This window comes from Rhamphochromis longiceps, linkage group LG20, assembly GCF_057381845.1.
Source record: "Rhamphochromis longiceps isolate RC_006_pf linkage group LG20, R_longiceps_female_GT1.1, whole genome shotgun sequence".
NCBI classification, from domain to species: Eukaryota; Metazoa; Chordata; class Actinopteri; order Cichliformes; family Cichlidae; genus Rhamphochromis; species Rhamphochromis longiceps.
The window spans coordinates 18466514-18484608 of NC_140576.1; the positions used below are offsets into that span (position 1 = coordinate 18466514).

At 42.1% G+C, this 18095-nt stretch overlaps 1 protein-coding gene across 2 annotated transcripts in view; it reads left to right on the forward strand.

Annotated features, from left to right (window-relative positions):
• atp2b3b (ATPase plasma membrane Ca2+ transporting 3b) overlaps window positions 1-18095 on the forward strand; it is a 110966-nt gene that overhangs the window by 63230 nt on the left and 29641 nt on the right. For both annotated transcript variants that reach the window (XM_085392972.1, XM_085392973.1), the window contains exons 18-20: window positions 12860-12947; window positions 13039-13145; window positions 13523-13714. In XM_085392972.1, coding sequence (XP_085249098.1) covers window positions 12860-12947; window positions 13039-13145; window positions 13523-13714 — 387 coding nt within the window. The remainder of the gene's footprint in view (window positions 1-12859; window positions 12948-13038; window positions 13146-13522; window positions 13715-18095) is intronic.

Consider the following 18095-nt stretch of genomic DNA (forward strand, 5'->3'; position numbering starts at 1 on the left):
CTAAAAAATCATGTCAAAAAAAGTGGAAATTTTTCTTAATATATATGAATTTTATAGCATTTTGTAAACATAAACAAGGAGTGGCCATTTTTGGCCACCAACAAGCTGAGAGGGAGTTTTTATGTTTTTGCTCTCTCTGCACAAAAATAACAATGCATTATAATCAATGTTGATGTGAATCAATTACATGCCCCAGACTCTACTATTAACAATACAAGAAATTTCAGTAGCAATGCAATTATATAAAATTGCGAAATTTGAGGTTGTCTTCCAGCTAGTGCAGTGGACAAACAAACTGGTGTTTAAAGGGTTAAAAATTTAAAAAGTAATAATTGTTTTATATTTATGAAAAGAACTGAAGTTACTTAAAAGCTTTATGCAGAAAAAATGGCATAAAAACACAAAAATAATAAAAATTACAGACCTAATCTGTTGGTGGCCACTTTTGGCCACGAACAAGCTGAAAGGGTAGTGATTTTGAACAAACCCAGAGGGTTTATTAATTTATTATTAACAATAATATAAAATTATACACAAAAGGAATTACTAATGTAAAAAAAAAAGTGGTTTTATTTATATATGTTTATATAAAAATATATGCGGTGGCCCCTAGAGACAAAGCACGTACAAACTCCAAAAAGCACATACAAACTCCAAAACACATTTCTAGCATGAACTGAACTTCCAAAACAGAGCTACCTAGATCACTTAAATTACACAATTGAAAGCATGAAAGCATATGTGTATTGTTTGTGTATTTATACATTTATAGTCAAATAATTTAAAAAAAAAGTTCATTTACCTGTTATTACCACACACCAAATCCGGTCGTTGGTACTTGCTGGCTTGTGTAGCCACAAGGTAACAAAAGCTCAACACTGCACCTAGCATCCTGGATCACTTCTGTTGTCTTTTGTACGTGTTTAGAGTTTTTATGTGCTTCTGAGTTTTTACGTGTTTTGGAGTTTGTACGTGCTTCTGAGTTTGTACGTGTTTTTACGTGTTTTGGAGTTTTTACGTGTTTTGGAGTTTGTACGTGCTTCAGAGTTCGTATGTGATTTGAAGTTTGTATGTGCTTTGTCTGTAGGGGCCACCGTAAATATACTTTTATTTATTCACTCCACATAAAATGTAATAAATAAATCATATAATACAAAAATCAACTATTCACATTTCAACTTTTAACTATTTAAATTTTCAGCTTTTTCCTTTTACAAATTTAAAGTGAAACAACACAAAACACTGCAAACAACAACACAATTAAATATAAATTAAAATATGAAAACAAAAAGAACATGCATATTCTCTGTCATATGGGCCTGCATGAATAAACTTTCTGAATCCTTTATCATCTGCAACTGAAAATAGTTGTGGATGATTACTATACCTTTCTAATGTGACGCTGTTGTCCCTGGCTCTTTCTGTCTCTCTCTCCTACTCTGTTCCTGTGCTACCGAGTGTAACTACTGCCCCTCTTCCCAGCGCAATGCACAAGGCTCGCATGCGGAGTGAAGTGGAAAAAAAGTGCGAGAGAGAGAGAGGCTGAGAGAAAGAAAGAAAAACCCCCACGGCTCGCGATAAGGAGCCGACTCGCGTCGTTCACGTCAAAGATCCCCGACCCATTACTACAACAGACTACCAAGGAACTACAAGAACTTCTTGGGAATTAGGATGATCCTTTTTACATGCTATGGCTCTTAGTCTTTGCCTATAGTGATGACAACCCCTCTATGTATAATAGTGATAGGCTGATCTTTAGCTTTTCCTGGCTCATCATAAGTTAAACGAACTACTGGTTTAATCTGTCTCCTAGGCCTTAGTTTAGGAGTGTCACCCAACAGATCACGGTGTGTATTTGGTTTCTCAGTTTTGGCAGACAGAACAGGCTGTTCTGGGATCCAGATCAGGTTCTGGGATAGAATTTTCATCATCTTCTTCATTTTGGTCATACTCCTCCTTAATATCCACCATTTGGTCGGGCTCAGTCTCTCTGTCCTGAATAATGCCTCCATCCTCCGGTTGCAGTTCCTCATTTTCACTGCGCTCATCAGAAGCAGTTTCATCACTGACCTTGTCCTGGTCATTTGCACAATCCTCTTGTGGCACTGCTTGAGATCTAAGAGCCTGTCTTAGTGCTTCTCTCACTCTTTCTTGAGTATAGTAGTGCCTCTGAGGCTCATAGTACTCACTCTCTGACGACAAATCAGAATCCTGTGACAGCTGAGGGTCAGACACAACTGTGGCCTGCTTTGGTTTCTTGCCCTTTGGTTTTTGTCTGTCACAACAGTTATTGCCTACTTCAGGGATTGGCAATTTTACATGTTGGCCAATAGGAAGGATGTGATCTCTGTGGATGTGACGACCACTTCCATTCTCCTTCTTTAGTTGGTAGACAGGGAGATTGGGCATTTTTCCAACAACTTGGTAAGGTATTGGACTCCATCTTGTTTGCAACTTGTGCTTCCCTTTGAGACCCCAGTTCTTCAATAGGACTCTGTCTCCTATTTCTAGAGACTGGAAACCAACTCTCTTGTCATAGCCCTTTTTGTTCTTCTGATGGACTTTGTCTGCTTTCTCGGATGCTAGCTTGTTGGCTTGACGGAGATCTTCTTTAAGCTTTGACACATAGCATGAGTGACTTTCCTCAGCTTTGTCAATTGTGGTCCCAAACAACAAGTCCACTGGCAGTCTGGCTTCACGACCAAACATTAGGAAGTATGGTGAAAAACCAGTTGCATCACATTTTGTACTGTTATAAGCATGGACCAAATAAGGGACATGCTGGCTCCACTGATGTTTTTTCTCTGTGCTTAGAGTACCCAACATTGAAAGCAGCGTTCAATTGAACCGCTCTGGCTGAGGGTCTCCTTGCGGATGATACGGAGTAGTGCGCGACTTCTGTATCCCCATGTTCTTCAACAAGTCTTTGATCAGAAGACTCTCAAAGTCTCGCCCCTGGTCTGAATGGATATGAGCCGGAAGACCATAGTGGACGAAAAACTTATCCACTAAGGTTTTGGCCACTGTTTGAGTGTCTGATTCTTGGTCGGCAATGCCTGGGCATAGCGTGTGGAGTGATCGGTGACCACTAAGACATTTCTTATGCCCTTGGAATCCGTCTCCATTGACAGAAAGTCAATGCACACCAGATCCATAGGTCCACTGCTGGAGATCTGGTGAAGTGGTGCGGCTCTCTGGGCAGGAGTCTTGCGTGTTATGCATTCACCACAATTTTTGATATGTTGCGCAGTGTCTTGCAACATTCTTGGCCAGTAGAACCTTCGACGGAGTAAATCCAGAGTTCCCTCTATGCCGAGGTGTCCTGAGTCATTGTGTACTGATCTCAACAAAACGTCATGATACACCTTTGGCAGGACTAGCTGACGGACCTCCTCCACTGAGTGACGTTTGGTGATGCGGTAGAGCAGACCGTCACTCAGGAGAGTCAGCTTATCTTTCTCTCTTTTTAGGAGCAACAGCTCCGGACTGTTGCCTGTCCATAAATTCTGTTGGACAGCTTTGACCGCTGGACCAATGACTGAATCCTCTTTCTGTGCCTTAGCGAGATCAGATTTTGAGACGTGTTCCAGTGACTGTAACTCCATCGTAAGAGGAAATGCATAGATGTCAGGGATGTATTCCGGGGAAGCCCCGGTTTGGTCGACACATCTGGTGGGTAACTCTGGGCTTTCTGACACACGTACTCTTTTGCAGATGGATTTAACAGCTGCCTCTGGTATAGTCTCCCATTCAGTGTCAGTGTCAAAGTTTCTGGAGAGGATGTTTGCATCTATGTTATGCTTGCCTGGTCTGTAATGGACATCGAAGTCATATGTGGACAAAGCAGCTAACCATCTGTGTCCCATGGCATTGAGCTTTGCCGTAGACAGAACATAAGTCAAGGGGTTATTATCTGTACGCAATGTAAAGTGCACCCCATACAGATAGTCATGAAAGCGATCCACCACAGCCCACTTTAACGACAGGAACTCCAGCTGATGTATGGAGTACCTCTTCTCAGCCTGACTTAGCTTCCTGCTGGCAAATGCAACCGGCCTTAGGTCCCCTTCTTGTAGCTGGTATAGGACAGCCCCCAGTCCTTTGAAGCTTGCGTCCACGTGGAACTCATAAGGCTTGGTAGGATCAGCAAAGGCTAATACCGGTGCATAGGTTAGACAGTGGATGATCTGCTGAAAGGCTTTGCTGCAGGAGTCATCCCACCGATCTCCAAAGGGTTCTGACTCTTTCAAGTAGGACTTGTTGAGGTCTGGACTCTTTTTCTTGCTCTTTTGTATCGGAGCATAGGTCAGTTCAGTAAGAGGCGTAGTTAGCAATGAATCGCCTGTAGTACCCGCAGAAACCTAAGAACGATCTCAGAGACTTTAGGTCGTGGGGCTGAGGCCAGGTGGTAACAGCCTCAATCTTCTGCGGATCAGGAGAGACACCTTTGGCAGACACAATATGCCCGAGGTACTTCACCTGTGGCTGACAAAACTGGCATTTGTCCAGGGAGATCTTTAGTCCTGCTTCTCCAAGACGATCTAGGACTTTAATGAGCCGCTCTTCATGTTCCTCCAGTGACTTTCCGAAGACAATCAGGTCGTCCAGGTATACCAGGACTTGGAGGAGGTTCATGTCTCCGACTGTTTTTTTCCATTAGACGCTGGAAAGTCGCAGGCGCTCCTGTTATTCCCTGCGGCATTCTCTCAAATTGGAAGAAGCCTAGGGGGCAGATGAACGCCGTCTTCTCTTTATCTTCCTCTGCCATTGGAATCTGGTAGTATCCACTACGCAAATCCAGCACTGGGAACCATTTGCTCCCAGACAAAGAATCCAGTGCTTCGTCAATGCAGGGGGTCATGTACTGGTCGGCAGTGTTGGGTAAGTTACTTTAAATTAGTAACTTAGTTACATTACTAGTTACTTCTATCAAAAGTAACTCAGTTACTGCAAGTTACTCGTTACTTTCAAAGTAACTAGTTACTAGGGAAAGTAACTTTGGTTTTACTCAGAATTCTCTTGTTAATGTGTTGCTTCCATAACTGGATACCCAGCAAGATTGCCAGTCTTCTAGCTTGCTTACTTGCCACAAGTGCACTGTGCCACCTACCAATAGAAAGGAAAAAATAATCTGCATATTTCCACGAAAGAAATCCCACGCCTGGACCGTCGTTGATCGCCGACATGATTCTAGCCAACGTCACAGCGTCATGTGCGCTTTTTACATCCAACACAAAAACTGCAGTCGTGGTGCTTTCGATTGTACTAAGAACTCGGAAATTCTGCCTTCTGAATAGGAAGATGTAGGTAACACCAGACTGCAGATGAGCTGCATACAGGGCTTGACTGGGACAAAAAATCGGCCCGGGCGTTTTGACTGACCGGCCCACCATTATAGGAAAAATCATAAAGTCTTTGAATGAAAACAAACGCTGTTGTGACAGTGATGTACACTCTATGTACAATGTACAATCTATCAATCATTTGTTGTAAGATTCAGATAATTATTTATTAAAAACTAGATATTTTAAATGAGAATAAGAAATAAAAGTATTTCTTTGTGCCCCCCTTTCCCTGTTAATGCCCTACCTGGCCCCCCGGCAACACTTTGCTAGACCCGCCCCTGCACAGTTACCAGCTGTCAGCTACAAAGAAAAGGATCCTGGTGTTATTTGTCTCTCAGAAACAGTTCACAACTTCCCTTCAACTCATTCATGTCACCTAAAAGGTAAACTTGTTTCTCCATCACCTGTTCAGCTCTGATGATTCAGTAAGGACATCTCCTGGTTTCATCTTCATGTTTCCCTCTCACCACATAACCAAACCAATATCATGACCAGCAGCTTTACAGCTGTGGCTCCAGCAAACATCAGCTGATACTAGAAAGTAATATTAAATAAATTCTAACAACAGCTGATCAAGCTTAAACGTGCTGCTGTTGTTTAACGCGACCTCCACTGGTTTCTTCTTTCTGGCGCAAAGTGGGCGATAAACAAACAAGAGAGAAAAGCCGATCAGCTGATCATTGATCAGTTTCATGATTGAAGTAGAAACTGGAGAGGGAGGGGAGAGAATGAGAGAAGAAGAAGCAGCTGCAGCGTAAAGAAACGGAATAACTCCAGCTTTGTCTGTTTTTCATTGTAGCTGAAGTCCGGGACAAACTGCATTCCTTTTCACCTCAATACCAAACGCATGATATTTTCTCTGAATACGGAATGATTCCGTTTTTTACGGGATGGTTGGCAACTCTAATAATTAACCTTATGAACAAAATAAAGTTCAGTTAACATCATAGCACCCACCCAGCTGTATAGAAACCCCGTCATGCTAGCTAGTACGCAGTACGAAAAAGCCAGCACAACGAAAATAAACTCCACCTAAACTTGGTTTATATCTGACCCAGATAGACTGCAGGTCACAACTTCTTACCTGAAGTTCAGTTCACCTGACACTCGGACCGGACCGGTGGCCGCCTGAGGTCTCTGCTCCTCCTGCCTCCCCTTTCCCTCATCCACCTGCTGGCCTCCACCACTTGCTAATGTTACTGAATCTGTGGAAGCGCCGCGATGCCACCACACGAAGTAACGAATAACGAGCCTATCTAAATCCCAGTAATGATTAACGCGTTCCTGATTTTGGTATAATAACTAGTTACCATGCTCGTTACCACAATAATAACGTAGTTACTGTAACGCGTTACTTAATAACGCGTTAGTCCCAACACTGCTGGTCGGGCACGATCCGGCTGTTAAGGAGCCTGTAGTCTATGCACATCCGTATGGTTCCATTTTTCTTTCTAACAATTACAATCGGCGAGGCATAGGGGCTACGGGACTCTTTAATGATGCACATAGTAACTCTTGCAGATGTTTTCTTACATCCTCTATGTCTGCAGGTGCCAGTCGACGTGATCTTTGCCGAAAAGGTCTTGTGTCAGCCAGGCGGATGGTGTGCTCCACCTCTTTTGCGAGGCCAACGTCGCATTTATGGACTGAGAAGACGTGGGAGCGTTCCGCTAGTTTCTGTCTAAGCCGGTCCTTCTACTCTTCAGGCGCAGGAGAGTCACCAAAGTCGATCTGGCTGCTGTCAAATGCTGTCATCTCTGGTTTTTTGCTTGGCATGGTGATGACGCTTTCGGTGCGATAAAGGTGACCCATGACGGTTCCAACAGGGATAATGGTTTCCCTGGCGGACTGGTTCTGCACCAGGATTCTGAAGCTGTTAACTTGTACCGCATTGGCGGGCACAACCATGGGCTGTAGCAGGACATCACCTGGCAGAGGAGCTAAGGGAGAAGAGTCAAACATGAAGATCTCTTTGCCAACTGTCTGCTGAAAATTTACTTTGCAGGTTATTTGCAAGTCTTTTCTGGGGGGTAAGGACAAGGGATTTGAACCTTGCCAAGTCACACAGCCAACCTGGTCATCTCGAGAGCTTAGCGTGAGGGAGTCTGTGAATGTGGGTAGCGACTCCCTGTGAATTTGGATGCCCAGGCTTTTGGTTATGTCAAGCCCCTCTTTTCTGCATTCCTGTACCAAATTGCGGACATGGCTGGTGTTAGTGCCAACAATGACAGGAATCTGCTCTTCTTTTGGGCTTGTACAGATCAAGGCAAGGTCTGGTACAGTGTGTTTGGTGCCAGTCACTTCAGCCGGATACTCAACATCTACCACAACATAGCCAAGGTAGGGGTAACTGACATTGGACTCACCCCAAATGTTGAGACCAGTGAGCGGATGCACTGGGATGGAAGGCAGATGGGCTTTATACCAGGACTCGAATATTATGGTGACCTGTGATCCACTGTCAAATAAGGCATCACAGGGCTGTCCATTCACTTTAAGTGGCACAATACTTGGCGGCCCAATCAGTCCTTCTGGAATTCCAGCTGGGGTGGAAGAAGTCAGAAGACACTGCTTGAGATGGCAGTCAGTGTCAGTGGCATTACTTGTTGAAGTACCTGAACTTTCTTTCAGTGTCTTGACAGTTCGGATGAGCTTTCGTATAACTTTGCTCTGATTTTCAGGATTTTGACACTTTGCGACAAAATGTCCCTTTTCCCCACAACGGTAACAGAACTGCTCATCCAAAGGCGTTCTGTTCTGGTAAAGGGTCCTTGTCTTTGAGGTAGCCTCTACTGCTCCCATGGTAGCCAGTTTTACCAAAGAGTCTGGAGCAGTATCTCGTTGGGCTACTTTCTGTTGCAGTCTTTTCACTTGTCTTTTCAAAGCGGCCAGTTCTCTGGTGTCACTGTGCTCACTTGACTGTACTGAGGACGAATCTTTATCTATGACATCAGGGGACTTCAAGTGGCTAACTTGGCCTTAAGCTCTTTAACTTCAGCTTTGAGACTTTGTATTCTGTATTGCCAGTCCCTGAAGGTTTTGTCTGTACATGCTGGACTGAGGTATTTAGTTTTCTCCTTGATGCATCACACTCTTCCTCTGTGCGAATCTCACTTAAGAGGTGGAGGAAAGTTGGGGGTTTGGACTTTCTTTCTCTCAGGTGCAGATTAATTAGCATGAGATCGGAAGTGACAGCCCCTCTCAGAAGTTGTTCTAGGTGAGCATTGTCTTTGCTAGAAGCTGGAAATCATCCTCTCTGGACAACTTTAGTAAGGGCCCTTTCCAGACGCCTCAGAAATTAGACAGTTTTTCACTTGGTTGTTGCTGCATTAAGCAGAAAGCGAAATAGAGATCATCCCCAGACTCAGCACTGCCAAATGTGCTTTCCAACGCCTCCAAGTATTCAACGGGACCTGCCTCGGGGTCTGACTCACGAACCGATTTGGCAATCTCCAACGCTGGCCCCTTTAAACTTTCCATCAGCCTGTGCCTTTTCTCCTTGTCTGTACAGTCCCTTTCCTCTACCATGAGCCATGCCTGCTCAAGCCAATGGTCAAAGGGGTCTTCACTAGGGGGAACTGGCAAGTTCCCTGAAAACAGCCTCAAACGCCAATAACCACCTTCAGCTTGTGGTTTATGTGCCTTCTCCAAAAAATCACCAACCACTTGCAAGACAGACTCAGTGGAGTTTATGGAAGGATCAGAGCTGGGCTGCGGAGGAGCAAGGCTGATTAATAAGCTTTGTATATGTCTTCCATAGTCCTACCCTCAGTGTCTAAGAGACTCTTCAACTTCACAGCAAAATCGTCAGGAGCTGCACATTCATTTCTTACCACTGTGCTGGTCCAGCACTTCTTTGGGTGCATTATCTTTAGGTATACTTTGTTTGCATTCGCAGAGAACCATTAGGCAGCTCAAGGGGGTGTGGAACAAGTGCCCTCTAACCCGGACTCGCCCTAGACACTTAATAGTCTCCAAGGTTTCTTCTATCTGGGCTATTTCCACTTCTTCTGGAACCAGAACCAAGAGTGCTTTAGCTTCCTCCAAACCTTCACCCCGACACCAACTCTTCAGCTCTGCAGCAAGCCCGGTGTGGTCTGCCATACTCTTTGTAGCAAAAAATACTAAGAAATGTAAACTAGCTACTGTAGGTTAACTTTTTTTTTTTTTTTTAGTGTGTTGCCCCTTTAATACTTCTATGAAACCCAAAAACATCCCAGCAGTGCCTCCATTTTATGTAGCCCTCATTTACTCAATACCATTAAATAAATGGGCTTTGGGTTCTTTTTCTAGTGTACTCTCGTATGATATTTTTAAATTAACTTCTCTTTTGTTTCTGGGATCAATGAAGCTTATTCCTTAACAGTAGCACTACACAGGAAAATGAACACTAGTGTCTACAGTGCAGTAAATTATGTCATACACCATGTAAAGTAGAGCATTGCAACCCTCCTTCAATTTACCAAACAATGAAAACAATAAAATAATAAAATGGCAGGTTTCAGTATTCAGGCAAAGCAAAATACACACAGCAATTTACCAGCTGTACACAGAATTTCCTCATATACAATGTAAACCACCAGTGATAAAACAATTATAGTCCCAAATTAAACCTAAAGCCGTCAGAAATACACCCTACGTTGCAGGCCTGTATTGCTCCAGTATAAATCCAAAAGATCTCCCAACCGGAAGTTCTTCACTCAATGAGCAAAAAATAACTAAACTCAATACCTTGTGAAACTTGCAACTCCCACCAGATTAATCCAGGCAACAGGATGCAGTAGCACAAAGATGAGGAAGGTCTGTGATCTCCACGTGCTCCACAAGCTACCTGTTTTAGCTTCCCACGTTGCCAGAGGTACTCTAAGTGACTATCTGGGGTCTGTCCGTCGTTATCCAGTTCAGTAACGATCCTCTGCAGCTTGTTACGTTCCACAACTTTAGAGAAACGGCAGTCTACAGTAGTCCTTATTAGCGAACGGCTGGGTTAGCCTCACTTTAACTCAAATGCGTGCGCGGCCACAAGAAACAAAACACACAGTCCAGCAGACTCACGCTGAAACTTTACGTGTAATGTCACTAGCTTATCGACATTGTGACTTGTCTTTACGAAAAGTCAAAACACACTTACTAACATTACATAAAAACAAGACCGCCCTCTCTTCTTGCCTTGTCTTTTTATTTCTCCTTTTCTTTCTCCACCCTGTGTTACCTTCATAGACCATATCCCCGTAGGAAATTACAGTTCTCACAAGCAATTCCCAATAAAAGAAAGATAACTTATTTTAAACAATGCAAACATGTTTTTAATCATTTTACATGAACTTTGATCTTTTTAATATACAAGAAAATTGAACAAATGAATTTTACTCTTTGGTATTTATATTCTCAGACTTTACTTATCTTTTACTATTTATGCATCTTTTTAATCCGGGTTTATTATATATAAGCTTGTATTTATTCAATTCAATTTCAATTCAATTCAATTTTATTTATATAGCGCCAAATCACAACAAAAGTCGCCTCAAGGCGCTTCATAGATACAGAGAAAAACCCAACAATCATATGACCCCCTATGAGCAAGCACTTTGGCGACAGTGGGAAGGAAAAACTCCCTTTTAACAGGAAGAAACCTCCGGCAGAACCAGGCTCAGGGAGGGGCGGCCATCTGCTGCGACCGGTTGGGGTGAGAGAAGGAAGACAGGATAAAAGACATGCTGTGGAAGAGAGACAGAGGTTAATAACAGATATGATTCAATGCAGAGAGGTCTATTAGTGAGTGAGAAAGGTGACTGGAAAGGAAAAACTCAATGCATCATGGGAATCCCCCGGCAGCCTACGTCTATTGCAGCATAACTAAGGGAGGATTCAGGGTCACCTGGTCCAGCCCTAACTATATGCTTTAGCAAAAAGGAAAGTTTTAAGCCTAATCTTAAAAGTAGAGATAGTGTCTGTCTCCCGAATCCAAACTGGAAGCTGGTTCCACAGAAGAGGGGCCTGAAAACTGAAGGCTCTGCCTCCCATTCTACTTTTAAATACTCTAGGAACAACAAGTAGGCCTGCAGAGCGAGAGCGAAGTGCTCTAATAGGGTGATATGGTACTACAAGGTCATTAAGATAAGATGGGGCCTGATTATTTAATGTGTCAATATGTAAAATATGCTGATAAACTGACAAGTCATAGGTGGCTCAATTTTCTAAAAAACTTTCTGTCATAAATTTGTAGTCAATTTATGACATTTGGGAGGTGTGACATTTGTGGTAAGAATCTGACCCAAACACAGGACTTTTCCAAAAGAGAGACAGTGAATTTATTTACAGTGAACAAAGGTGAATAACAATGTGACAATCCCCGCACTGTGGCCCCCGTGGCGATTTCTCCCAAATCCCACACAGTGTTCATGTCTGTGGCGTGTATCGGGAAACTCCAAATTTCAATCTGTACAGGGGCTCCAATCCCAAATCCTGGCAAGACAAGACGCAATGATTAGTCTAGCGAGCAACACACAGATATACACACAAAGTTTTCACTATTGAGCCGGGGCTATACTGACAACTAAACTCAACAATCCAGCATCGACTGAAGCTCAGCCACACAGTTAAGTAGGGAGGCTGCCCGCGATGACAAGCAGCTGCAGCTGACGAGAACTGATGAGCAGTAGGTGTGGCTGACTTCAGCGCAGGAAATCTTCAGGGTCTGCAGACGTTTGCAACCGGACTTCCGGAAACACACACACGTCCAAAAACAAATACACACAAACAGGGAAATAGAGGACCAGAGGGGAGCCAAGACCAAAACAAAACACAATACACAGACACATCGGGTGAAGGTCAACTGGCGAGGGCTGCCAAACCATGACAGGAGGAGAAACTATTCACAAATCACAAATAATTCACAAATCTAAAATGAAACACACTAGGAGTCAGATGCATTCTAATTATAGGAAGTACACTGTGCGAGGTAGATGCCTAGACAGAGCATGCAGGATGCAGCACACAGAATATTAGCTACTCTATTTTCATAGTCCACTTGCACCAAGATGGCATCTAAAATCAGTTAAATTATCAAAGGAAAGCTATTTAGGTTTGCAACCAATATAAAGAGGTTCAGATTACCTCTGGCATGGCTGTATCCACTGTAGTTAGTGTACACAATAAAAGGCAAAAATTGTATGGGCAATGCTTTTATCCCGCCTATTTAGCTTTAGGCTTTGAATTTAGCAGAATGCTTAATGGGATAGATGGCTGTTGATTAGTGCTGTGGCTCTAGTTTTCTATGGAGTATGAATTTAAATGTATACTTAAAAATGCTGTGTGTAAGTGATCACTATACAAGGGTACAGGATGGTTACACTGAATGAGGGAGGGCAGTATATAAGAATCAAGTGCTTCTTCTCCTTATTATTTTTTTCTGTCAGTCACACCTTTGTAACATGTTTAACGCTTTGAATCCACAGTGACATGTAGTTAAAGCAGAGACTAGTTTATGGCTTTTCTTTGTTTTAAACTAACAGATTGAACAGGAGCGTATCGATAAAATCTGGCCCAAACTGCGCGTGCTGGCTCGGTCCTCACCAACTGATAAACACACTTTGGTTAAAGGTGAGTCCATAAACCAAAACACACACTCATATACAAACCGATTCACTGCCAATTAAAACTGTTTTTTTTCCTCCTTTGTGTTTGCACCCAGGCATCATTGATAGCAGCGTTGTAGAACAGAGGCAGGTTGTTGCAGTAACAGGAGACGGAACTAATGACGGCCCAGCTTTGAAGAAGGCTGATGTGGGCTTTGCCATGGTAACCTGAGATACTGTTCACCATTAGTGTTTATTTGGGATTAATGTGCTTCTGTCATGACATTTTTTGTCGTAATCAGTCTCTTATTCTGTATTTTTGAAGTAAATCTTTTTATGATTCAAGATGTATAAAATACATCTATTATAAATCTGTAAAGGACAGAGTATTTTCCATTGTACTTTGTAATAACAAGTGTTTTGAGTAGTGTGCATTTTATTTTGGCCACAGCTCTTACTCATGCCAAGTGGTAGCACTTGGAGGCAGGACAGCATGATATTGAGACAGTAGCACTCCAAAGTAATTTGGATGCTTGAATGCTTGCATGAATCATGTCATGAGTCTCTGACTCCCCCTCACTCTGTCTCAATCTCTGTCAGGGTATCGCAGGGACGGACGTGGCTAAAGAGGCGTCTGACATTATCCTGACTGATGACAACTTCAGCAGCATTGTCAAGGCAGTGATGTGGGGAAGAAACGTCTACGATAGCATCTCCAAGTTTCTACAGTTCCAGCTCACAGTCAACGTAGTGGCTGTCATCGTGGCCTTCACCGGGGCCTGTATCACCCAGGTAGACAGACAGATGAATACACATATATGCTGACACATGTGCCTTCCTACACACACACACAGATATCACTTCTGTAAATGTCGCTCACTTATACCTGCTAGGGCAAACGTAATGCACAATGCTTTTTTATGCATTTGTACACCAAGCTTATATAAGCAGTGATGTCCTGACACTTGGAAACATTTCTATATGTTTGACAAGTAATGATGATCAACTTAGAAATGCACAGTTATGTAATAGGGCTATTAGGGCTGGGTATCGATTTCTATTTCTATAACTGATTTGATTTGATTCAGTTTTGACTCAGACAGTCAAAATTGTGTCAAAGTAACTGAGGATAAAGCATAGAAAAACATAAAGGAGATTTTCCTGGCCTGGCTTTTTGCAGGGGTTTTATTAGAGGCAGAGGTAAGTATTTTGCAATTAGGCATATTTTGTAAAAACTAAACTTTTTTCGATATTGAACAGCAGAAATTAGACTTTCTAGTTGGAGGTCATTTTTGAATAAAAAAAACACAGCGGGCGACAGTGCTGTGCACAACGTAGACTGGTGTTTGATAAGCAAACGAATAATGCAGAAAACAGATTTCTGATGGTAAACTGGTCTACACATAGCTGTGCAGGAAGTATGATTTTTATCTTGGTGGAAGCAGAACAGCAAAAGCAAGAGAGAAATCATGTTAATGTTTTTCAAACATGAAGCGTAGTTTTGATCTTCTATTGCTGCTGGTTCAGTGAATTTTGGTGGGAGAGTGACAAAACCTGCAGTTTCAGAATCTGTGACATGTCGACTTTCGGCACCCAATGGCGTGTCGCGTATGTGCCACCGGGTGAACGGCGAGATCCGCGCTTTGTGTTTACATCTTTTTGCGGAATCTGTTTACCTGCTCTTATTTGCTGTTTTAGCTGTTTGATGGTTGTTGAAATAGTTTTGTCAGCTTTAACCTGAGATTCTGGTGTTTCTGGCAAAATACATTTATACAGGATTTAATGAATCGATATCGCATTATTCAAACTAAAATAGTTTTGATTTGGGAAAATCGATTTTTTAAGCCCACCCCTAGTGACTACATGTTTGTATTTCTGTATTATGAACAACTTTAACAATCTTTAATTACGAAGAAGGAACTATCATGCTTCCAAGCATCTTGATGCTTATATTGAATTTGGCCAATGTTGCAAACAATTAGATTGGTAGCCAAGTGTAGAAAAATGCTCTGAAACAATGTTTGAAAGCAGTCTGAGCTTTTGGGTCAGACGTAACTTGTACATTTGTACTAAAGGTCATCTCAGACATTTAGTTTTCACCGTGCACTTAATTTTGTTTTTCTTTTTTGTTTGTTTTTTCTTCTGAGTAGCAGCCACTCGGAAGAAAACTGGCATAGCCCTTGTGTTCTGTATAACACTATAAATTCTGTACTTGCTATGCTTCCGTGCCGTCCTCTGAGGCTTTGTGTAATAAGTTTATTAATTTCTTTGTGGACAAGGTTGAAAGCATGAGACCTCCAACTCCTATTGCCGACCCTTCTAAGCATGTTTCGTGCTCATGTTTGCTATCCACCTTCCTACCAATTGCTCTGCCTGATTTAGAGAAACTGGTGTTAAATGCTAAACCGTGTGGTTCTCCGAATGATGTGGTTCCTCCCCGCTTTCTCCAAAAGGTATTTCGTATTATTGGACCTCAAATTCTGAACATTATTAACACTACTCTTCTGTCTGGTCAAGTACCTAGTGAGTTTAAGCATGCAGTTATACATCCCTTGCTTAGGAAACCTGGCTTAGATACCTCAATCATGTCAAATTTTAGACCTATCTCTAAGCTTCCTTTTCTAAGTAAGATCTTGGAAAGGATTGTTTATACTCAGCTGATGGACTACTTGAATGACTTCCAGTTGTCTGAAATTTTTCAATCCGGTTTTAAGCCTTTTCACAGCACGGAGACAGCCCTTGTAAGAGTTATCAATGATGTTCTGGTAGCTGCTGATCGTGGTAAATATGCAGTGCTGGTCTTATTGGACATGACCGCTGCCTTCGACACAGTGGATCACAATCTATTGATCTCCCACCTTCACCATTGTGTGGGAATTTCTGACTTGGCACTGTTGAGGTTTAAATCATACCTGTCTAACAAAAGTTTTAATTTTAACGATCGTAAAACGGAAGCGATTTTACTTGGCCCAAATCAATTTTCCAACCCTCCAGATGTTGATTTCGCTGTTCTGACCTCTCATTTGAATAGTTCAAACATAAATCTTGGAGTAAAGATCGATTCTGCACTTACCTTTGATGACTACATGAATGGGGTGGTAAAATCAGCATTCTACCACCTCAGACGTCTATCGAAGGCAAGCCCTTTCTCTCCAAATGTAACTTAGAAACTGTAATTCATGCCTTTATTACTTCACGCCTGGATTACTGTAATTCCATTTTAATAGGGGCTGGTCTTACAATTAGTTCAAAATGCTGTGGCTTGATTTTTAATTGGTAGAAGAAAGTTCGACCACATTTGGCCTCTCTACATTGGCTTCCAATCAAATTTAGGATCAGTTTTAAAGTTCTTTTATTGTTTTTTAAATCCTTAAATGGTTTGGCCCCGTTTATTTGTCAGATTTGTTGAAGCCTTATGTAACCACTAGTTCCCTCCGGTCAGCTGGGCAACTGCTGCTTTCAGTCCCTAAGTCATGGCTGAAACTCAGAGGAGACCAGGCAGATTTCCACATACTTCACTAAGAGGTATGTGCCACCCTGCCTAGACTGATTTGCCCCCACCCAATGTAAAGTACAATTTTCTAGATCTGCCATTGCAGGCAGACACAATGGAAGAGGTGCTGTAACTAGAAAGAAGGCTAGTTCTCAAAGAATAGTTCCTGTTCTTGGAGGTGACAGCCACACACACTACTTCACGGAGAGTGGACTATTATAGGACACCAATGGTTCTGGTCAGTTTGCAAAGGAGTATCAGATCATATATCTTTTTATCTCACATTACATGCTTTCATACTGTATCATATCATTAGAAACAAGCTGGAAACATATTTAAAAATGGCTATATTCTGTACTATTAAAATCTAGATGAAAAAATTAAATTCAGCTGTTTTTGAGCATTCTAAAACTGCATCAGTTACATTTCAACATGTGACAGTGACCCGTCCACAGTGACAGAGGTGCTGTCGGCTATGGAAAAAGAAACATGTGGAAAGAAACATGTTAAAGATATAAATAATAAGTAACAGTAAAAAAAACAGTAGGTAAGGCTGCACTTCTTGCAGTGATTTCGTATAGAAAACCTTTTCATCAGTAATATGTTTTCTTTTTGTCTGCTTTCAGAACTCTACATGATTGTTTGCAGCTAGCAGGTTGTTAATGCTGTCCATCAAGTCTAACAGTCTGTAGTCTGTGAACTGACCTTAGCTAACGCCAGCTAACAATGTTAGCTCGGTGGTGAGTAGCCTTCAGTAATAGTAAGAAATCACACAGCAAGCAATAGTACATCAAAGAGACTGAAGTGACACATTTATAACTGATGCCACCAACATTAACAGGATGCTTACACTAGAGCCTCTCGCATGTTTTCTTTGGGTTTCTGGCAATGCGTTTAAGAATCCAAAATTAAAGAGGGAGCCTAAGAGCCTAACATATGAAACAGGAAAAGACTGCCGTATAAACCGTTTATTTCAACAAAGTAACTGTATTCTAATTATCACCTATTTAAACGGTAACTGTAACGCACTACAGTTACTCATATTTTGTATTTTAAATACGTAACGCCGGTACATGTATTGTGTTACTCCTAGGGATGGGTATCGTTTAGGTTTTATCCGATACCAGTGCCAAACCGGTACTTTTGAAACGGTGCCGGTGCTTAAACGGTGCTCAAACCGGTGCTTAAAGAATGGAGAACACAAAATTGGTCCAAAAACCTCTCATGTTCAGCTGTTTTTTTGTAAAAAGATAACAATGTGTGCCTTTTCTGCAGCTATGGGGCATATATGGTATCACTCTTGGCTGGAAGCAGTGCTTAAACAATGGAAAAAACACAAACTTTGTCCAAAAACCTCTCATGTTTAACTGTTTTCCACTTTTTCTTTGGTCATTTTAGCCTTTTTGGCCATGGTGAAGGGAGTATCTGCCATCAAACAAGAAGACAGCCGCATGTAGCTATGATGATGTTTGTTAGTTCACCTTACATGCATTAATTTAATAGCCTACTCAACGTAAATTACACACGAACAACATTAAGCTACTCACGCAGAGAAGAACGGCGGCTGCTGCCATCATCATCCGTCATCATTTCTGCTACACTGGCAGGGCTAGGGGCCAGGACTTTATTCTTCGGGTTTTTTGGGGATGTTGCTCTGGGTCCGATAACTGGCAACCCACC